The sequence below is a fragment of the Mastigoproctus giganteus genome, chromosome 11 (genome assembly GCF_048544385.1).
Source record: "Mastigoproctus giganteus isolate SK-2022 chromosome 11, ASM4854438v1, whole genome shotgun sequence".
Lineage (NCBI taxonomy): Eukaryota > Metazoa > Arthropoda > Arachnida > Uropygi > Thelyphonidae > Mastigoproctus > Mastigoproctus giganteus.
In genome coordinates, this window is record NC_143585.1 from 54,275,459 (window position 1) to 54,299,552 (window position 24,094).

Genomic DNA, 24,094 nt, shown 5'->3' on the forward strand with positions numbered 1-24,094 from the left:
CTAAATGTGCCAGTTTTTCATATTTCATCCAGTTAGCTTTGTCAAACTTCCATATAGTTTTTATTTCAGTTTGCCATGGAGAGTTAGTTAAAAATGTGCATAATATTAGAAAGTGGTCACTTTACGTAGGTTGTCAGTAACTATCCAGTCAATAAGTGGAAACAAGTTTGGCGAGCATATTGAAAGGTCAGTTGCAGAAGTTGACCTGGAGGAGAAATGCATATATGTGTGACTGCCATTGTTTAACAGTGTTAAGTTGTGCCTTTCAAGAATTTTTCAATCAACTGACCTCTCTTATCAAGGTGCAAAGAACCCTATAAGGGGTGGTGCCCATTCCAGTCACCCAAGATACAAAAAGGTGGTGGCAGCTGAGTGACTAAATAATCTAAATCAGCAAAAGTGTAGGAACGATTGGGCGAAAAGTATAAAGAAAACAACTGTTACTGTTATCCTGACTGTGGCTCAGGCAGCAATTGCTTCTAATGTTGTTTTCAGAGGGATAGGTCTGAAAGGAATTCTGGAGTTGACTAGCAATGCGACCCCTCCATGAGCTCTATTAGAGTTGTGCCTATCTTTTCTAAGCATTATATGATGTTTTATGCTTATAGATATTTGAGGGGTCAGATTTGTTTCCTGCAGGCAAAGAAAGAATAGAAGGCATTAAAGAATAGAAAGAATAGAATTCTGTAATAAGAAAGAATAGCAGGTGTATATTATGTAATCATAAACATTTAAATTGGCTCGGAGTCCACGACAATTCCACTGTACAATTCTATGCATTATTGAGTATAATCAGGTGTATCTGTTTGCTTATGGGATGCAGTTTGTTTATGCTTGTCTATTCTTGTTTTTTTCTTTTTTTGGGAATATTGGTCTACTGATTTCCATGTCTTCCTCTGCATGTATTTCGAGAAGTGTATCATCTTCATGTGATTTTGCATCAATGTCCATGGTATCGGTTCAAGGTTTTTGACTCTCTCCTTCAGAACTTGTGTGCTTTATTGGGTGCTGTACAGAGGTTTTATCTGGAGGTATTGTCAGTGGCATGTTTACTGAAAGACTTTTGTGCTGTTGTGTAAAGTTTTCTTTCAGTGAGGAAAGGACTGATCTTGTCCAGTCAGATATTGATATGCTTGGAGGAACTGAGCAATTGGTCTGTACTGTTACAGAGCACTGTGGCTTTTGCACAACTAAAGCATAAGAAGGCAATTTAGTGGACACTAAAAACTGTTTCTTTGCTCATGTATGGCACTTTGTTTTCAACTCTGTATTTTTGGATTTTCTTTTCCCTCTGCCAGTGGGTGCACTCCTTTGAGTATGCCGAATGATTACCTTGGCAATTTCGAGAGCACTATGTTTCAGTAGTGCAGTCTGTGTATATGTGCTCTTTTGAACCACAGGAGGCACAGGTGGTAACACTTCTGCAGACTGCTTGGGAGTGCCCAAACTTCTGGCACTGGGTAAGGAATGTATGGTCTAATTTTAAATCTCAAATATCCAGCTTTTACGGTTAATGGCATAGTTGGTGTACTGAATATGAACTGTCTGAGTAGGAGTAAGTACTCCATCTTTCTTGATGACTATCCTTCTCACATGCATGACATTTTGATCATTTAGTTCTTGAACGATCTCTTCCTCTGAAACATTAAGGAGATCCCACTCTGCTATTACCCCTTTAGAGGAGTTTAAGGTGGCATGTGTAGTAACCTTTGTGGGAATTCCACCAAATACAGACATTCTAAACAGTCTTTCTGAGTGTTTATGTTCACTCATCTCAACTAGGTCTCCAGATTGGAGTCTTCAGACCATTTTTGAAGGGCCAGCCACATTTTCAATACATTTCTGGATTAAAAATGGGGAAAGCTTACTCAGCAGGTTGTCTGTCAAGGAGTGCAGAATTAGAAAAAGAGGAGTAGCATTTTCAGTTTCTTCTTTTTTCTGCCTCTTTCCGCTGGATGTAGTTATATCATCCCTGGTCGATGGATCTGGATCGAGAGATTCGTAATTGTTTCTTCTGTTGCTATCCATCATAGCTCCTTTTTGCCCTGGGAGAGTGAGTTTCTTCTCCCAGGTTACCGGCCCCGCCATGTGGAGGCAGGAGTAGTGCCACCAGTGACCAAGGAGTTGTTGTTGGGGTTTTGTGGCACATAAACTGCTTTGGCTATAACCAAGCAGTTGTAGAAGTTAGTTGTTTGCTATTAATAAAATATATATACCAAATAAAGAAAGGTTGTTTTCCTTTCTGTGTTCTTACTTAATACTTTAAACAGAGAACCACTGGAAGTAAATAAAAAAGAAAAAGACACTACAAAACAAATAAAAAACTTTTTCTTTAATAAGAGCACTCTATAAATCACTGAGAAAATCGCTTGGCACTTGGGGCCGTTCCATTATAAGAATCAATTTTGAATGCCTTTGTGATATTTTTCTGAAACATATTTCTGGAGGTCACTACCATAAAACAATAAAAACAATTTGCACTTTCTGGTTTATTGGGCTTTTCTGTTAGTGCAATCTATTATGAATGGGTAGTAAACTTATGATCTTATTGCATTTGTGATAATACCAATAACTGGAATTCTGTGGGTTTTTCCGTTACGGTATTATGGTGAAATGAGTTCCGCTTCACTGAAATCTTCAGTCATATAAAAATCATAAATATATTTTCAGAATCTTCTCTTCATTCCTATTTACTGATTACAATGGTGAAGGGAAAGGGACCAACAGAAAGTGCAAGTGGTGGCAGTGGTAGGAAACGAAGATGATTAAGAAGTACGAAGCAGGACAAAGTTTGTCATCTATTGCACGGAATTAGGTCTCACTACTTCAACAGTGAATACTATTTTAAAGGACAGTGGCGTATAAAAGAACATGTTAAAGGATCAATGCAGTGATCATAAAACAGCATTCAGGTGCTATGTAGAAGAGAGAAAAGTTATTAATAATATGGATGGAAAATCAGATTCAGAAGCAAGTGCCCCTGAGTCCAATGGCCATTCAAGCAAAAGCAAGAAGTATTTATCAAGATATTAAGGATAAGTAGGCAAACCCCAAACCAAGTTCATGGCAAGCAGCAGGTGGTTTAATAGGTTCAAGCATCACGCGGGTTTCTAAAACATTAAAGAATGTGGTGAAGTCACCAATGTCGATTCTGCAGCTGCAGTGAACTTCTGCAGTGTGTTAGAAAAAAAACTTTTTATAAATCTCCACAGTCCTCAACTCCTGCAGCGATGTGCTTATCAGCTAGTGAGTCAACTCTGGCAACGATGCTCGAAAGGTAAAACTCGCTGACGTTATGCCTGTCTCCTCTCTGTCTCTCTCTCTTTGTAATTTTATAATATTGAATTTTTGTAATTCTGTACACTTTTGTAAATTTTCCTGCGCACGAGATAAAAAAATTGAATAAATAATTCAGCGTGTATAGTTGCGAGTGCTGCATAGGCATTTAGGGAAATTCCGACTTACCTAAAATTCAACTTATGTAGAGTTCAGTGGAACACAACCCTTAAGTAAGTCAGGGAGTGGTTGTACCTAGAATATAAATAACCCTTTCATTTTTTTTTTTTTTTATATATATATATAGAGACAATGTGTTAATTTTTCCAACACATATTTTAAACTCCTGTTGACATCATCAGTTAACAAATTTTGGGAACACAAATATTCTCCTTAATAGAGAAAAGGCCTCGAGGTTGGAGTTAAACATACTAAAATATTATTGCCTCAACCAACAACTGATAAAAATAAAAAAAAAAATAAAAAAGGTTAATTGAAACAATAATATATAATTAAAAATGAAAAACACTTAAATATATATTAATTAAAGACATTAAAATACAAAGTTTGATTAATAACAAACTCAAGTAAACAGGGCAAGTAGCTTTCGAAGCAAAGATCCTAAAATAACAGATCAAATCTAATATAGAAAGGTAACCTTGCTCATGCATACAGATACCCAGCTGCAGACCAAACTTGAAGAAAAGAAAAGAGGGGATGGAGGAAAGGAAGGAATAATGGAAGAGGGCATTAATTGCCAGACTTAGCATTGTTATTGTGAAGTGCATTAGGCAATTTGTTAGATCACCACCTCTCATCATACTGTAAAATGACTGACTCCAAAATAGGAAGTATGCATGTTCCAGCATTACGACAGTTGGTGGAACCCACCGCAGCTATATGGAGGGCCTTTAACCATAATAGAAGACGAGAATTATTCACCCAACATTGGGAAGGGGATTATAGTTGAAACGCGGCTCACACCAGTAATACTCAGAGATGGTTGAGCTGTCAAATATTCTCCTTAATAGAGAAAAGGCCTCGAGGTTGGGGTTAAACATACTAAAATATTATTGCCTCAACCAACAACTCAACAAATCAGCACGACAAACATCCCTCCCCTCATGCTTGCCCAATCTAAATTTTGTTTAACCAACATAACACACTCTACAATCTAGGCAAGTCATCCAATATACAATATTTGCAGTATGCAAAAGTGGAATAGCTAGTTTAACCTTGGATTTGTTTGTTATGTTTGTTATTTGGTTTTTAGGAGCATTAGCAACTAAGGCCATATTGCTCCGGGAGATGCGGTGGTCATTTCCTGACCTTTCCGCATCTTCCGTATTTGGTGGTGACGGGCTCGAACCCCGGTCTAATCAAGAAGCGTGTGCTACGCACCGCTGCTCCTTCCCACCTGGCTACGGAGGCGCCCAAAAACCTTGGATTGGAAATTGCAATCAGTTTTATCCAAAATGCCATGTGAACATTAGCTTGGAAAAACATTCTTGTAATTCAATTTGCATACTGTAGTTAGAATGAGAGCTGAGTTGTCTTCACATTTCAGCATCCACATATCCTATTAAAAATTTATATTTAATTTTCAGTATTTTCCAGTATTTTCAAATAAATCATGGGAGGTGATAGTATTCTTTTTTTCTTTGGGGGAGAAAAGTTTACATCAGCAGTTTTCTGCTGATGAAAATGTATTTATTTTTAAAAATATGTCTTTAAAAAAGTGGGCTGCATTATATTTGAATAAATACAGTACATTGAAGGTCAACAAAAGCACAAGTACTAACCATGTTCAATAGCTGCTTTAAGAGTAGCTTCTGGATGACTGGAACCATACGGATTTTGGATAAAGCGCTTTCTTCTCCTAGCATCATCCTCCCAAGAATCCAATTTTAAAAACTCCTTTAGTGAAGAATTATTTAACACTGTTGGCTTATTCCCCCAAGCTCCGTGTTTATTAGTTAATATATTTAATATCTTTTCCACTGTCTTTCCAGCTGTAACACTATCCCTTCGGCGAGCTGCTGTAATAAGATGATCACACATTTTTTCTTCTTCTTTGCGATCAACAGCAGTCTGGGCACAAAGAGACTAAAAAGAAATAAAATCAATTCAAGTACTTACAAAAATGTATATATATTTTTAAATTATATCAACAATCACATCTGAAATAATTCTAAATGTAAAAGAGACAAAAAAAAAATTATATATGTGAATGAGAATTCCTATCATTTTTGCCTCATTGATAGGTTGCTATACTTTCCTGTCCTCCTCCAAATCTGTTTCTTTGAGCCTCTTGTAACTGAGGAGGATAACAAGTATAAGGAAATTTATGGAGTTGGTTCCAATCTTTAATCTTCCTTTATTTGTCAAGGAACAGTCTGTATTCTATCAGTGATTGCAGATCAGATTCGAATTTTACAGATAATGGAGAAGTGATCACTGTTGTGAATCACTTAACACTGACCTTCTATATTTGGATAAATAGAGGGAGAACATTCTGATAGACTAGAGCAGAAAGAGATGGATATAAGTGCTATAAAAATTATAGGATGGTAATAACCAGTTAAGATTCTATTGGATGACCCCTTGTCCATTGTAAGAAAAACCCCTAATAGCCATTCAGACCTTCAGGAATAGAGTGGAAGTGTACTGATTTTAATGATATATTGTTCAAATCAGTTTGTGGATATGGTCATAAAGCACAGGGGCTGACATTGTATTGTGAAATTACAACAGTGTAATATTGCAACTTGTTCAGTTGCAACAATGCATGAAAAACCTGTTTATCTGCAGTCAGTACGATTGACTGCATATTGAAGAAAAGGTATTTCATATGTTTTGTCAATTTTTAAATTAGTAATTTTATTGAGCAATGAATTCCATCAGATGTTGTCTCAAAATGTTGTGAAACCAACAAAAAACAAAATAGAACCAAAGTAGAAATGATAAAACCAGCTTTTGCAGATTGAAGCCTTTTCAGTGGGTTGTCCCTCAAGGCCTCTTGTTCATTGAAAATGTTCCTTGTACTTGCAATGTGGCTACCTTTCAAATTGAGAAACCAATGATTCAATCATTCATTATCATGATGTGATCAGGAATGACTGATATTTAACTATCTAAGAAGTTGCTATCAAAATTGGAATTATTTCTTACAGGCCAACTTACAGGACTAAGAAAGCATTTCAGCCAAATTTGAACCTTGCATCCATGCTAATGATCATGGAGAGTGGCAAGTTCCCGCATATCAAAATAGTTATCCATGTGTTGCTGTTGGCCCACATTTTGTTAAGTATGGCTCACATCTGGTAAGTATGGGCTTGGCACACACAGGGTCCTGAGCTGGATATCATCATTCTTCTCTTCCTTAGTGATTCCCCCCCCCCCCCCTCTCTCTCTCTCTCTCTCTCTCTCTCAGGGGTAACTCAGAATTTTTTTTTTTTTGGCTAGTGCATCATAAGCTTCAGACTTACTTGCACCATAGCAAGAACAACTTAGTCGCTGATAATAATAATAATAATAATTATTGGTGAAAAATAATATACTATGACCTGGAAATGATTCTGACTTTACTGGTGCAAAAACGACTATGGTTATACTGCGCCAAGAAAAGATTAAAATATCAAAAAAATAAATTCTGGTAACCTTTAAAAAGGTTACCAGAATAACAGTTTGATGAGGTAATAACAGTTTGACGAGATAACGTTTAAAAAGGTTACCTCGTCAAACTGTTATATATAAGTTTAAAAGTAAATTATCCATAGATATGTGTATATACAAGGTGTCTCAAAAATATTGGTACAAACGTTTAGGGAAAGTAGGTAACAACTAAAGGAATGTGAATTGCATAAAAACCCATAACCGGAAACGTCACGGGAAAGTAGTAGCACAGGCACAAGAAGCAGAAATGACACAAGACAGTAATTAGTGGCAAACATTTATTTGACATAATATTAACAATGGAGTATGAGATGGATGCATTTCATGATGTTACAACAGATGCTCGAAGGTTCCACCATGAGATGCGATGCATGCATGACACCGACGCAGCATGGATTGGCGGACACGGTCAAACACACCTGGAGTTTCTTTGACAGTAGCGGCAGCGCAGACGAATCTCGCCACGAGATCCATTTCCGTCTCCACAAGCGATTCATACACAATAGATTTGAGCGGTCCCCACAGAAAGAAATCAAGGCTCGATAAATCAGGTGAGTGTGGGGGCCAGGCAACGGGTCCACCACGGCCAATCCATCGACGCCTGAAACGCCTGTTCAAATGGTCACGAATGCACATTCCATAATGGGCAGGTGCCCCATCATGTTGAAACTAAATGTTGCGTGTCACATTTGCTGGAACATCGTCAAGTAACCCTGGTAGAACTTCTTCAGGAAAGATCTGATATTTAGCGGAGTTCATGCGGGATGGTAACAGGTATGAGCTGACTAAGCAGTCACCGACCATACCTGTCCACACATTTATTATAAAGCGATGTTGTGCCGCATGGGGGTGGACACCGTGTGGGTTGTCGTGACCCACACATGAGCATTGTGCTGATTAATAATCCTTCCCGAGTGAAATAAGCCTAATCCGTGAACAAAACATAGGCTGGAAAATTCAAGTCTTGAACACTTTCTTGGAGAAACCACTGTGCAAAAGCCACACGTGCAGGATGATCTTGGGGGAGCAGTAACTGAACCCTTTGGAGATGAAAGGGGTGTAAGGATTCGTCATGCCAGACACGCTATATACTGCAATGAGACACTCCTAAGGCAGAGGCAACGGCACGTGTGCTGGTAGTAGGATTATTCTGAATGGTACTGAACACACTTTCTTCCATGGCAGGAGTTCGCATCAAACGTGGTCTCCCCACACTACTCCTGTTACCTCTAAATGACCTATAAACGCACAAATTTTGATGCACACATGCAAACAAATGGTGGTCCGGTACATGTCTGTCTGGGAAGCGTTCTCCATAAATTCGTTGAGCGGCTTGTCCATTGCCCTCTGCTAATCCATACGCTAGGTGCATGTCTGCCAGCTCACAGCTCGTATATCGATGCATGCTCTTCATGCAGCGACTACTGCTTGAAAGGGTAAACCAGAAATTTTCCCTCTCGTGAACTGATGAACAGCGCCATGTACCGACTTACGGTGATGTTTCCGGTTATGGGTTGCTATGCGATTCACATTCCTTTAGATGTTACCTATCTCCCCTAAATGTTTGTACCAATATTTTTGAGACACCCTGTATAATAATAGCATGTAAAAACTTAAAAACTGCCGACACGTGGTAGTTCTCTGATAAAATCTGACCGAGTGTATAAGGCCCAGTCGGATGAGTAAAAGCGGTAAAATATATATTGCAAACATGGGTAAAATTAATATACTAAAATATGCTTTATTAATAAAATGGTCTTGCAAGACTCACACATAGGAGGGTCATCTGCCCTCAACAGAAACGAATGTGTTAGATGACTGTGTCCTATGCGGAGTCGAGCAAGAACAACTTAGTTGCTATGATTCCTGCGTAGACTGGACTGCCATGTTTCTATTACAGGCTTTATCTGGTATAATTTATTTGTTCTCTCTCTCTCTCTCTCTCTATGCCATAGTTCTTGACATTGGGAATATATCTTTTTGTGTATTATTTGCCTGTAGTCTGTATACAGGACTGACAGGCAAAGATTATTAGTGGGAGCTGCTGATTTGGCTGCTGCAGCCAAATCAGCAGCTCCCACTAATCATTTCCCCTTATCCCAATGTGGCTAGGAATCCAGCAGAAGTGGATATCAAACTTGTGTTCATGAAGAGAATGTATCTTCTGCTGAATCTGACAGAGAACTGGATGGGAGTTGTGTCTCAAAGATAATAAAGCCTGTAATACACTCAAAGAATCAGAATATATTATTGACCTTTGGCATTAACAAGTTTGAATGTGATACAAGGCTACCTCTATAGCAGGGATGGGCAACAAGTTGATCGCAGATTTAATTTCGGTCAATCACGATGAATTTTAAATATACAGTCACCCCTTGATTTGTGCACATTGTGCAATGAAATTTTTGCGATGGTAGATCGTGGCACATTTTGAAGGAAAAAAGTAAATCACATCACAAATTAAGTTGCCAACTCCTGCTCTATAGCATGCAGTTCTGCAGTGTATATTATGGATTCAAGAAGAAGCTGCTGAGATATTATAGTGTCCGGAAAGACAACAGCAGATCCTACACACGATTCCGACTTCGAGCAGTCTGTGTAAACTGACAGGAAATCAGAGTGCTCAGCTCGGTGTGCTGAATAGAGCTGCAGGTAGACAGATGATGGAGTCTCAGACTTTACCCATTTCTTAAGGGAAAAGTCGCATGATGGGGTATGCACAAACGGTGTTTGTGCAACTTTGTCTGCTACGATGTTAAACTCTCTGAGTAGCTCTTGGACACGAATAGCAAAAGGTCGGTTGGCAGTCTGACGGGTATTGTACAAATTTTTCCAACAGGGCTCAAAAATGGATGTCCACGTAGGACGACCTGGCAGGGATTTCAGTTTAAAAGCACAGTTTAAAGACAACTGCTTATGTCGAAGCGATAACGGTGGTTCGTTTGCTTCAACGTATAAGCTCTGGACAGGAGATGTTCGAAATGTTCCAGTAGTGATATGGATAGCCTGAGGATGGACAGAGTCCAGCCATCGAAGGACACTGTCTCTGGCTGACGAGTATACCTGGGAACTGTAATCTTATTTGGATCGTACAAGTGCACGATAAATACATAGTAAGGTGCACCTGTCTGTTCCCCAGCGTGTAGAAGAGAGAGACATCGAAGAATATTTAGTCCTCTCGTGCACTTTGCACAAAATTGACGAATACGTTCTAGAAAGGTCAACTTTTAATCAAACACGAGTCTCAAGAATTTTGTATCTGACACTACTGGAATAGCATTTTGTCCAAGACTTAATTCAGATTCAGGATGAAGATTACACTTACGACAAACGTGTAAGCAAACTGTCTTCAGTGGCGAGAACCTGAATCAATTAGCAAGTGTCCAGGAATTAAGGCGATTAATGGCTTATTGCAGTTGTCTTTCAATAACCCTCATGTTGCACGACTGACAAAATATGCTAAAGTCATTAACATACAGGTGCTGTTTACAGTTGGAGGAAGCTGTTCTGTGATGGAATTTACTTTGACGGCAAAAAGCGTGACACTTAATACTGATCCTGTGGTACCCCCTCCTCTTGGCAAAAGGAGTGAGAGAGTAAAGATCCCACAAGAACTTGGAAAGACCAGTTGGCAAGAAAGTTATTAATAAAAATAGGGAGATGCCGTCTAAGACCAAGGCTATGCAAATCTTTTAAGATGCCGAATCTCCAAGTTGTGTCATACGCTTTCTCCATGTCAAAGAATACTGACACCAAATATTCTCGTTTTAGGAAAGCATCCCAGATGGATGTTTCCAGTCTAAGTGATCAAGAGTCGATCTGAAGAGCACTGGATGCTGGAGAGAATATCATTCGATTCCAAATACCACATTAACCGAAAATTAACCATTCTCTGCAGGATTTTGAACAGACAGCTAATCAGAGCTATAGGATGGTAATTAGTATGGAGTTTAGGATCCTTTCCTGGCTTTGCAAAGGCTAGCACAATTGCCATACACCAGGAATCCGGAAACTGCTTTTTTATATAGATTCAGTTGCCTTGGAAAGATAGAGAGCTCTTTTTAGTTCCTGCAGAGTGAAAGGCACGTTGTAAGGAATAAGGCCTTCTGGTGTGAAATTTAGTGCCTGTTTTTCTCTTTTATGTTTAAAGACCAGGAACTCTGGGGAATAGGAAGATATTCCAGATACGTTTGAAAATGTTTCCCCAAGAACATTGCCTATTGCAGATGGCTCTGTAATAGAGCATCCATTATAGCGTATCCATTTCATACTGTTGCAATGGAAGACTGCTGCACAAATTGGAGCAGTGTGGCATTGGTTGAAAATTGCTGCTATAGATAAAGGGATGGTTGAGGGGGAGAAGACAGAGAGTGGTAATCAATGGACACTGCTCATCGTGGACTAATGTTATTAGTGGAGTCCCTCAGGGTTCAATGTTAGGTCCATTGTTGTTTTCTGTATTTATAAATTATATTGACGATGGTATATCAAGCTTAATGTCCAAGTTTGCAGATGATACAAAGGTTGGCAGGGTTGTTAAGGACACTACTGACAGTATGCTGCTGCAACAGGATCTGGAAAGGTGGAGCAGATGGGCTGAGAGGTGGCAAATGAAGTTTAACATTGATAAATGTAAAGTACTACATATGGGAAACAGCAACCCCAGAGCAACATATCAACTCTGTGGTACTACACTGACAGTGGTAGAGAATGAAAAGAACCTGTGGGTAATTGTGCAGGCAGATATGAAGTTCTCTGAGCAGTGCAGACGGGCTGCAAGAGTAGCTCATGGTGTCTTGTCAATAATATACAGGAATTTTTCTAGCAGGGATAAGGAGGTGATTATTCTCTTGTATAAGGCAATGGTCAGGCCACACCTTGAGTACTGTATACAGGTCTGGAGGCCTCATTTCAAGAAGGATGTAGAGCTGCTGGAACAAGTACAGAGATGGGCAACAAGATTAGTGAATGGAACAAAGGGTTGCTCTTACGAAGAAAGGCTTAAGTTTTGCAAATTACAGTGTCTGGAGACTAGACACTGGCAAGGTGATCCGATAGAAGTGTATAAAGCCTTGAATGGTTTGAGCATGCTCAATGCTGACGGGATTCTTCCTCTTGCTCAGAATAATCACCTGAGAGGGCATAAATTCAAAATGAGGAAAGACAGATGTAGGATAGATGGCGGAAATTTGTTTTTAGCCAGCAGGTAGTTGGTTGGTGGAACAGATTTCCATCCCTTGTTGTGAAAGTTGATAGCCTAAATAAATTTAAGGCTCAGCTGGACAGGTATTTCGAACGAACGGAGGGGTCAAATGGGAGCGTTTTTTTATTTTTTTTTTTGGCTGATGCTGCATAAGCTTGCTTTCTTGCATCATATGCCTCTACTAATGCTAATGCTATATTGTAGGATCACTGAAGGGTGAAATGTATATTTTACCTTCATTTTTTAGATTTTATCCTAAACTACCTTAGTGCTGGTAGACTGGGTAATAGATGATGTAAAACGGATCCATGATTCCTTTTGACTCTGACGGCGAATGTAGCATGCTTTGGCACATGCACATTTGAAGGCTATTAGATTGACAGTGGTAGGATATGGGCGTAATATTTCCCAAGCTTTGTTTGAGCCTTTTTTGCTGCTGTGCATTGTGAATTCCACCATGGTTTGGGAAAAGGTGGAAACCAGGCAGATGTTTTTGGAATTGTATTGGCAGCTGCATGGACGATATTTTCTGAGATTTACATGACTGCATCATTGATAGTCTCCTGACTGACTGCATTAAGGTCAAAATTTGCCTGATTTTGGAAGGCATTCCAGTTATACTGACCAGTCTTCCATCGTGGTAACCTGAAAGGGAGACACTGTCTCCCACTTTGTAAGCAGGTTATCACAGGGAAGTGATCACTTTCATATGGGTTCTGCTCCACTTCCCAAGTCAGTGAAGGGAGTAGAGAAGGGGAGCAGATAGAAATATCAATGGGAGAAAACGAATGGGTAGGCATCTGGAAGAATGTGTTGGTTCCCACAATTAGAAGGGAGAGCTCATTGTCATTTAGGATATGCTCTATGACTTGTCCCCTTCCATTATTGCCACCACTATCCCACAGGGTGTTATGTCCATTAAAATCCCCAAGAAGTAAGAAAGGGGGAGGCAACTGCATTACAAGATCATCAAGGTCTTCCTGGGAGATGTCAGTCCCAGGTGGTAAATAAATAGAGCAGAGAGTTAATAAAAATTCTACTGTAAGGCAAATTGCAACAGCCTCTATGCTGGTTGTAAGTAGCAAGGCCTGAAGTGGGGTCTGGTTGCCTACAAGGATAGCCACTCCTCCATGAGCAGAACCATCCTCAATTCGGTCCTTTCAAAAAATTGTGATGTTATGCATGGTGGGGTCATCATTTGCCTTTAGATAAGTCTCCTGCAAGCAAAAGCAAACTGGCTTGTGTTTTTGCAGGAGGGCCTTGATGTCATCAGTATTTCACCGGAATCCACGACAATTTCATTATAGGAATTTAGCCATTATTTTGGCTTGTTGAGTCCATCAGGCGGCTTCTGAGGTGCTGAGGACTACTTTTGTCAGTCTTGGATTTATCTTTTTTGGGGAAGTGTAGACGCTGTCCCGTGTTCATTTCTTCCTCTGCAGAGTTCCAAGACTGATTCATCTGGTACCTCCTTATTCTCTACATCTATTGTTTCTGGTATTATGGGTGGCTCTTCCGATTTTTTTTGGCTTTTCTTCACCACTTGGTTTTGGTAGTGGTAGAGCACGAGGAGGTATGGATATAGGAGTAACAGCTGACTGTCTTTTTTGGGTGGGCTTTTCTGAACTCAATAAATAGTGTGCAATCGGAATGAATGACTCTCGAGGTGGTACGGTCATCTCAGTTTTTGAACCGATAGTGCAATTTGGAGAAACTTTCTGGGCATATGAAGGTTTCCTGCTATTTATTGGTTGGATACGTTTTCTGGTCTCTGGGTAGGAAATATTCTGCTCTGGTTTTAATTTTTGGATTTATTTTTCATCCTTCACCGCTGGCATGCTCTAGAGCAGGCAGAGTGCTCTCCTTGGCAATTGACACAGATCGGTTTTGAGGCTGAATGTTCCTTGCTCTTGTGTTCTTTAGCATCACATCGAGCACAGGCAGGGTTACCACGACAAGTTGTTTGTGAGTGGCCGTATTTTTGGCATCTAAAACACCTCAGTGGGTTTGGAATGTAAATCGTCCCTGGGCAGTTTAGATAGCCTGCCTTGATGGAACATTGAGGCCATGGAGTGTTGAATGTGAGGATAAGAACTTGGATAGGGACGAGATTCCCATTCTTTTATATCGATATTCTCTTGACAGCCGTCACTCCTTGGTCTTTCAATTCAGAGCAGATCTCTTCTTCAGAGACATGAAGAAGGTCCCACTCTGATATAACACCTCGTGAAGAATTCAGTGTTTTGTGGGGGGGGGTGTATGGTGATAGGTATTCCCCTTATGGATGTAGAGTTCAGGATTTTTTGCCGCTTGTTTTGTGCTGGAAGCTTCAACCAAAAGGTTGCCAGGACGCCGTCATTTAACGGATTTCGGTGATCCTGCCAACCCTTCTAATCCTTTCTGGATAAAGAAGGATGACATCTTTCCAAATGACTACTCTCTGGTGGAATGGAGAATGAGGAAGTGTGGCATCACTGATGGTGGTATGTCCTGAGTTCTGGCTCTTTCTACGGAAGTGTTTTCCATGCTATCATTTCAGTTAGGTAGGGGCCTTGTTGGGGCCCCAGAAGAAAGAGGATTTAAGTTACTCCTAGGAGTAAAATAAAAATTTCTGATGCCTTAAGTACCTCACCCACCATGGAGTCCTACAACGGGATACCCACTCATAAACTAGCAGGTACTGTGTACACGAAAGGGACGCCAAGTTCGCTCAGGAACATTATACCCACATTTCCTATAAACCTTGATCCTGCCCCACGGCCAAAGGGAGGGAGACTTATTGGAACGCAGTAAGAACCACCTGCCGATTGATCCCAGTCGGGCTGGTTCGGGACCACCCGTCTTGTCGAAGCAGGGGCCGAAGTGGTGTATTAAGGCTGGGCCTCTCAACCATCAGGATCCCCCTTTCAGAGTTTCTACGGGTTGCGGCGCACGGCTAGACATGCCGGATTCTAACAATGTAACCCTGGAACTAAGGTATGGGCATTAGATCCCAGTGATGCTAATCTGGAAGATCAGCAGCATCACTGGGAGGTCCCCTCACCACGTACGGGTGCCCACGTCGAGGGGACCTGGAAATGAAGACCTAGTCTTATATGACTTATTGTATTTTTTGACTCTTGGCCACTCATATTATGAATTTGTCTCACATGATCAAACAATAAACTAGTAATACTAAAAAACAATTCTACAGCAATTGTGAGATGTTATTCAGAAAAAAACAGCCAGAAAAGTAGGCATAGGAATTGAAGTTTAAAGCATGATAAAGATCTTTTACAGTTAGTGATTTCCATTCAAGAATTTCTTATGAAGGCAGTGCTGGATTAAGGTATGGGCTAGCAGGACTCCTACCCAGGATGCCAAAAACAGAAGAACAATAAGGGAAAAAAATATATATTCTCAGTAAAGAGCATCGAGAAATCATTCTGCACGGGGCAAGGAAATGCCTTGGTCCGGCCCTGTATGAAGGTCTCCATCACAAGAAATAACTCCCCCACTCAATCCACAATAATTATCATATTCAATTTCCTGGTGGTTTTTTTTTTTTTTTTTTAAACAAACTTAACAACCCTCCCCCCCCATGAAGGGATCATAGATTTATAATGACTGAGGAAATTATTCAGAACACAATACATGAACTGTTAGCAAGCTCTCAGTAGTATTGTAGAAGTTTCAAAAGTGTTGAAATTGGTTTATACAGTGCCAAGAGAACTATTTTGAAAAAGATCCATCTGAATAGTCAGTAAGCTTCATAATTTTCCAAATATTAATTTAATCCTCCAATTTTTTTTTATCACACCTTGTATATTCATATTAATAGAGCATGACTGTTTTTTCCTATAATATTAATACCTTTTTTGACTGGTTTCAGCATGGTCAACTGATTGTCAGGTGCATTAAATATCAGAATGTTCATGAATTTGTCTGCTATGCTAAAGCATATAGATGTCTTTATAAAAGTATACTAATCAGAATCAGTTAGCTAACAATGTATTCGAGAAAATAACAGCATATTTGCCAAGATTTGTTTTCACACTTCAGAATATACCACAGTTTCCATTCTCAACGTTTTGTTTTTTTGAAATTTTTCTCAAGTTTTCATAATCGATAACACAAGCCATGCATGTCTTAGAGAAGGCCAGGTGATGTCTTTGCATTTCTCCTGTCCAAAGCACAGGTGATGTCATTGTGCTTTGGCCAGGAGAAGAGACAGTATAATCTGGTTGCCTATGTCTTTGGATACATAAAGAAAACATGATCATGATAATTCAACTAGTTGCCTGCAAAAGTCCATGTTTCTGGCATTTGTAGTACCTGATAGGGTCTTGATCTTAACTATTTCCTCCGATGGGATAATTAACAGTTCCATCATGTTATAACTCCCTTGTAAGTACAGGTAACCTTAATATAACACTGTAGTTAATTCCTATAAAATTTCGTGTAGTGCAAAACCGTGTTATACGGGACTAAGAATCAGTATAAAAAGGGAGTTACGTTCCAAAAGCTAAAAAATACACCATTCTTTATAACTATTGGAAACTTAATTTTTATTAAAAATAGTAATAACTGAACAAACGTCTTACAAACATGTCAGATAATGTACATTCACTTGATTTTCTTCCTCTTCATCGCTAGTAAGCATAATCAAATGAGAACGTTTTTTCTGTTGCAGAATACCTTCAACTTCTGAACTTCCTTCTGCAGCATCTAAATTTCATGTATCTTCTGCTCTCTTTAAAAAATCAGTAATCTGGGTTTGCTTGCTTTTGCTTGACAGATCTTTGTAAATTTTGTGCTTATTGAGCTAAGCATTTTTGAAGCTCCCTTTTGAACTTTGTGTGCTTCTTTCAGTAAAAGGATCTGCATTCAAAACATAAGATTCTAATAGCTCGCCTAAGTTTATGCCTTCCCATATGCTTTTTTTAGTTTAAGATTTGGAACTTCAGAATTTTCATCTGCACTATGAACCACTGAATTTATTGCTTCATTTAAATTTAAGCTTTTTGCACAACAATATACCTTTTCCCCTTTTCTAAGACAATCTAAAATTTGTGTCTTTGATTCTAGAGAAATAAAGTTCCTTTTGAGGGGTGCTTTTTTACTTTCCTTAGGCATAATTTAGGGCTGGAATTTAATTCACAACAAAGAAATTATTCCAATATGATTCTTAAGAAAGAAGTTTAGTATTATATACTGAGAAAAAGTTAGAAATGATCAAATAAAAATCAAAATACCCTTACAAAAACCTTAAAAGTCACGAACTGCATGCTTCAAGGTCACAAATTTTTATGGTCTCAAACACACTAGTTCAACAGCACAGAATAACACAGGGATTTCCCAATAATTTTTTTGCATAATAACTAGTGAGTCAACAGCAGAAAAAGAATGTAAATGTTGAAAAATTATATCCAACATAATAGCAGGGTTTTCCCCGCACAAAAGCTCAAAAATACTGCGTCATGTGAGGTTTGGATTAAAATTCTCTAACCATGTTAGAGCGAAACCATATTATATAAGTACCATGTTATGTGAGGATTTCTGCAATTTATCAATTGTGTTATCATGTTGTAGAAGTACCATGTCATACAGGAGTTTCCTGTAATTAGATTTAAGAAAAGCTTTTAATACTGTTTCGCATAAAAGACTTCTATACAAATTGGAGCACTATGGCATTAGATTTAATTAGATTTAGACATTAGATTTAATGTCTAAGGTTGCAGATGATGCAAAGATTGGCAGGGTAGTCAATCACAGTAATAAGGGTATGCTAATGCAAGAAGATCTAGACAAATTAGGTAGACGGGCTGAAAATGGTAAATGAAGTTTACTACCAATGAATGGAAGATACTTCACGTGGGAAGCTGTAATGCCATATTTAATACCATATTAATGAACCAACTGTATGGTATCACACTCAGAGAAGTGGAGAATGAAAATGACCCGGTGGAAATCATGCAGTCAAATATGAAGGTCTCTAAGCAGTGCAGACAGGTCAAGTGGTTTTGTCAATAATATACAGGAATTTTGCTAGCAAGGATAAGGAGGTGATTATCCCATTGTATAAGGCAAAAGTCGGGCTACATCTTGAGTACTTCACACAGATCTAGGGGCCTCGTTTTAGGAAGGATGTGGATCTGTTGGAGCTGATGCAGAGAAGAGCAATGCAATTAGTGATAGGAAAAAAGCATACTCTTACAAAGAAAGGCTTCATTTCTACAAATTGCAGTGTCTAGAGATTAGGCACCTGTAAGGTGATCTGACTGAAATGTTTAAGGCTTTGAATGGATTGAGTAGGCTAAATGCTGATGGAATCATTCCTCTTACTGAGACCACACATGAGGGGCATAAATTCACACTGAAAAAGGATGGGTGCAGAGATGTGTGGAAATTTGCCTTCAGCCAGCAGGTGGTTAATTGTTGGAACAAACTCCCATCTGTTGTTGTGGAGGTGGGGAGTTTGTTTGTTTATAGACTTCACAACACAAGGGCAGCATTGCCACAATGCACCTAACTAATACATAAAACACACAGTTTTATCTATATAGATGTTATTCAAGTTTACCCTGTTTGTACAGTTTTATCTGTTTGAGGAAACTAAAAATTTTGGTCACATATGGCATATCTGCTAGGAAGTCAGTAATGCTGAAAGAGGTGTTCAGTGTGGAAAATGAGGTAAACATAGCTTGTCAATCAGCTTTGATTGACTGTTTGAGTTTGATTTTGATTTTATTGGTGCAAAAACGACTAAAGTTATACTGCGCCAAGAAAATATTAAAATATCAACAAAGATAAATTCTGGTAACCTTTAAAAAGGTTACCTCGTCAAATTATTATTTATAAATATATATAAGGCAGTATAAGTTTAAAATTAAATGATCCAATTTATATATGTGTATATATTTCAATGGCTTGTAAAAACTTAAAAACTGCTGACACGTGGTCGTTGTCTGATAAAATCTGACTGAGTGTATAAGGCTCAGTCGGATGAGTAAAAGCGGTAAAATATATATTGCGAAAATGGGTAAATTTAACGCAATTTATTAAAATATGCTTTATTGATAAAATGGTGTCGAAAGACTCGCACATAGGAGGGTCATCTGCCCTCAGCAGAAACGAATGTGTCAGATGACTGTGTCCTATGCGGAGTCGAGCAAGAACAACTTCCTCGCTCCAATTCCTCCGCAGACTGGACTGCCAAGTATGTATTACAGGCTTTATTTCATATAATTTATTCGTTCTCTCTCTATGCCATAGTTCTTGCCATTGGGAATCTATCTTTTTGCGTATTATTTGCCTGTAGTCTGTATAGGGGACTGACAGGCAACGATTATTAGTGGGTGTTGCTGATTTGGCTGCAGTGTCAGCCAAATCATTTCCCTTTATCCCAATGTGGCTAGGAATCCAGCAGAAGCGAATATCAAACTTGTATTCATGAAGAGAATGTATCTTCTGCTGAACCCGACAAAGAACTGGATGAGAATTGTGTCTCAGGGATAATAAAGCCTGTAATACATTCAAAGAGTCAGAATATATTATTGACCTTTGGAATTGACACGTTCGAATGTGATCCAAGGCTAGCTCTATAGCATACAGCTCTGCAGTGTATATGCTGGATTCAGGAGGTATCTGCTGAGATATTATAGAGTCCGGAAACACAACAGCAGATCCTACGCATGATTCAGACTTCGAGCCGTCTGTGTAAATGGGCAGGAAGTCTGAGTACTCAGCTCGGTGTGCAGAGTAGAGCTGCTAGTAGACAGATGATGAAGTCTCAGACTTTACCCATTTCTTAAGGGAAAAGTCGCACGATGGGGGATGAGCATGCCAGGGTGGAAGAGTTTCTTTTGGTGTTTGTGCAACCTTGTCTACCATGATGTTAAACTCTCTGAGTAGCTCTTGGACACGAATACCAAAAGGTCGGTTGGCAGTCTGACGGGTATTGTGCAAGTTTTCCCAACGTGGCTCAAAAACGGATGTCCACGTAGGATGGTCTGGCAGGGATTTCAACTTTAAAGCATAGTTTAAAGACAACTGCTTACGTCGAAGGGATAACGATGGTTCGTTTGCTTCGACGTATAAGTTCTGGACAGGAGATGTTCGAAAAGCTCCAGTAGCGATACAGATAGCCTGATGGTGGACAGGGTCCAGCCATCGGAGGACACTATCTCTAGCTGAGGAGTATACCTGGGACCCGTAGTCTAATTTGGATCGTACAAGTGCACGGTAAGTGCACAAGTGGGTGCACCTGTCTGCTCCCCAACGCGTGGAGGAGAGAGAGCGAAGAATATTTAGTCCCCTTGTGCATTTTGTACAAAGTTGACGAATATGTTCGAGAAAGGTCAACTTTTTATCAAACACAAGTCCCAAGAATTTTGTGTCTGACACTACTGGAATAGCATTTTGTCCGAGCATTAATTCAGGTTCAGGATGAAGATTGCGCTTACGACAAAAGTGTACGCAAACGGTCTTCTCCGGTGAGAACCTGAAGCCATTTGTAAGTGCCCAGGAATTAAGGCAATTGATGGCTTGTTGCAGTTGTCTTTCAATAACCCTCATGTTGCATGACTGACAAAATATGCTTAAGTCATCAACATAGAGGGCACTGTTTACAGTTGGAGGAAGTTGTTCAGTGATGGAATTTATTTTGATGGCAAAAAGCGTGACACTTAAACTGATCCTTGTGGTACTCCCTCCTCTTGGCAGAAGGGACGAGAGAGTGAGGATCCCACACGAACTTGGAAAAATCGATTGGCTAAAAAGTTTTTTATAAAAATGGGGAGTTGCCCTCTAAGACCAAGGTTATGCAAATCTTTTAAAATGCCAAAAATCCAAGTTGTGTCATACGCTTTCTCCATGTCAAAGAACACCGACACCACGTGTTCGTGTTTTAGGAAAGCATCCCGGATGGATGTTTCCAGTCTAATAAGATGGTCCAAAGTGGACCGATTCCTTCGGAAGCCGCACTGGATGTTGGAGAGAAGGTCATTTGATTCTAAGTACCATATTAAATGAGAGTTAACCATTCTCTCCAGGATTTTGCACAGACAGCTAGTCAGAGCAATAGGACAATAATTGGTGGTGACTTTTGGATCCTTTCCTGGCTTAGGAAAGGCAAGAACGATTGCCTTTCGCCAAGAGTTCGGAAACTGCCCTTCAATAAAGATTCTGTTATACAGAAGGAGCAGACAATCCATAGATTTTGGTGAAATATGTTTAATCATTTCATAACGGATGCCATCTGGTCCAACAGCACTTGCTTTGGAAAGAGCGAGGGCTCTTTTCAGTTCCTGAATAGTGAAATCCCCGTTGTAGGGATAAATGCAATTAGATTTAAAGTTAAGTGCCTGTTTTTCGATTTTATATTTCAGGACCAGGAACTCTGGGGAATACGAAGATGTTGCAGAGATGTTAGAGAATGTTTCCCCAAGAGAATTGGCTATTGCAGTTGGATCTGCAATAGCGCATCCATTATAATCTAGGATTGAAGAAGGGTGGGTGGGATGTATATTTTCCCTTCATTTTCCGGATTTTATCCCAGACTACCTTAGAGTTGGTAGACTGGTTAATAGATGATGTAAAACGGATCCACGATTCCTTCTGACTCTGACGATAGCTGTAGCGTGCTTTGGCTCGTGCACGTTTGAAGGCTATAAGGTTGTTCGTGGTAGGATATCGGCGAAATATCCCCCACGCTTTGTTTTGAGCCTTTTTTGCTGCTGTGCATTGTAAATTCCACCAAGGTTTGGGAAATGGTGGAAACCGGGCAGATGTTTTTGGAATAGCATTCGCAACTGCTTGGACGATGATTTCTCTGATGTACTTTACTGCATCATTGATCGGCTCCCGACTGACTGTACTGAGGTCAAAATTTGCCTGATGTTGGAAGGCATTCCAGTCACCCTGATCAAACTTCCACCGTGGTAACCTAAAAGGAAGACATGGGCTCCCACTGTGTTACAAGGTTATCACGGGGAAGTGATCACTTCTGTATGGATTCTCCTCCACTTCCCAAGTGAGTGAAGGGAGTAGAGAAGGGGAGCAGATAGAGAGATCAATGGCAGAAAAAGTACGGGTAGGCATGTGGAAGAAGGTGTTTGTTCCAGTATTTAGAAGGGAAAGGTCATTGTCATTGAGCATACGCTCTATGACTCGTCTCCTTCCGTTGATGTTAGCACTACCCCACAGGGTGTTATGTCCATTCATATCCCCGAGAAGTAAGGGGGAGGCAACTGCATTACAAGATCATCAAGGTCTTCCTGGGGGATGTCAGTCCCAGGTGGCAAATAAAGAGAGAAAACTGTTAATATAAATCCCACCGAAAGGCGAATTGCAACAGCTTCCATGCTAGTTGTAATTAGTAAGGGCTGAACTGGGGTCTGATTGCCGACGAGGATAGCCACTCCTCCATGAGCAGAGCCATCCGCAATTCTATCCTTTCGAAAGATTGTGATGTTGTGATCGTCATTTGCCTTTAGATGTCTCCTGCAAGCAAAAGCAAACTGGCTCGTGCTTTTGCAGGAGGGCCTTGATGTCATCAATATTTCGCCGGAATCCACAATTCCATTGTAGGAATTTAGCCATTATTTTGACTTGGTGGGTCCATCAGGCGGCTTCCGAGGTGCTGAGGGCTTACTTTTATCAGTCTTGGGTTTATCTTTTTTGGGGAAGAATGGACGCTGTCCTGTGTCCATTTCTTCCTTTGCAAAGAGTTCCAAGACTGAATCTTTGGGTACCTCCTTCTGCTCGACATCCATGTTTTCTTGGGTTCTACGGGGGACTTCCCCTTTCTTATTCTTTTCTTTCATAATTTCCTTTGTTGCTTGTGGAGCATTAGGAGGTACTGATATAGGAGTGGCAGCTGATTGGTTCTTCTGTGCAGGTTTTTGAGAACTTAAAAGATAACGCGCGATGGGAGTGAAAGACTCCTTTGGAGGAATGGTCATGTCCGTCTGAGTTCCGACGGAACATCTCCCTGCTACCTTCTGGGCATAGGTAGGTTTGTTGATATTCAGGGGTTTTACCGATTTCCTTGCCTCCTGGTATGATATATTTAGCTCTGCCTTCATCAGCCGTTGAATTTCTTTTTCTTCTTTCCACCTCTGGCATGCTAGTGAGTAGGCCGGGTGTTCGCCTTCACAGTTAATACAGGTGGGTTTTGCGGCTGAACATGCTGTTGTTTCGTGGTCCTTTGCACCGCATCGAGTGCATGCAAGGACTCCACGGCAGGCCATTTGAGAGTGTCCATACTTCTGGCATTTAAAACACCGTAAAGGGTTCGGAACGTATGGACGCACTGAACAATTGATGTATCCAGCTTTAATCTCATCAGGAGGTTTAGGAGAGTTAAAAGTCAGGATAACGCTCCTGGTTTAACAAGTTTTCCATCCCTTTGCGCAGTAATTCTTTTGACGGCAATAACTCCCTGTGGTTTTAATTCGGAGCAGATTTCCTCCTCGGTTATGTCGAGAAGGTCCCACTCCGAAATGACACCTCTCGATGAATTGAGTGTTCTGTGTGGTGTCACTGTTATAGGGATTCCTCCGATTGCTGTTGTTCAGAGTAGATGTTCAGATTGCCTGTCATTTTTAGTTTCAATTAAAAGGTCTCCAGAACGAAGCCTCTTAACTGATTTGGGTGAACCTGCTAACCCGTCTAACCCTTTTTGAATAAAAAAGGGCGACATTTTACCAATCGGTGTTTCATTGGTAGAATGCATAATTAAGAACCTTGGGACAGGCCCTGATGGTAATTCCGTTCACTGCCTCTTTTTAGCAATAATGCTATCTGAATCTTTGTCATTGGTTTCGGATAGGGACCGGGTTGGGGCCCCTGAAGAAATAGGTTTATCAGGATTCATAGAAATTTTATTTGGTTCAGTGCCCGGGCTCCCCACCCACCACGGAGCCCAAAGGGACGCCCACTACCCGGCATGCAATAAAT

General features: G+C 40.1%; 1 protein-coding gene across 1 annotated transcript in view; it reads right to left on the reverse strand.

Moving 5' to 3' along the window:
• rg (A kinase anchor protein rugose) overlaps window positions 1-24,094 on the reverse strand; it is a 1,582,765-nt gene that overhangs the window by 730,136 nt on the left and 828,535 nt on the right. Inside the window, exon 37 of the mRNA XM_090384432.1 lies at window positions 5,079-5,382. Within this exon, the coding sequence (XP_090240558.1) occupies window positions 5,079-5,382 (304 nt within the window). The remainder of the gene's footprint in view (window positions 1-5,078; window positions 5,383-24,094) is intronic.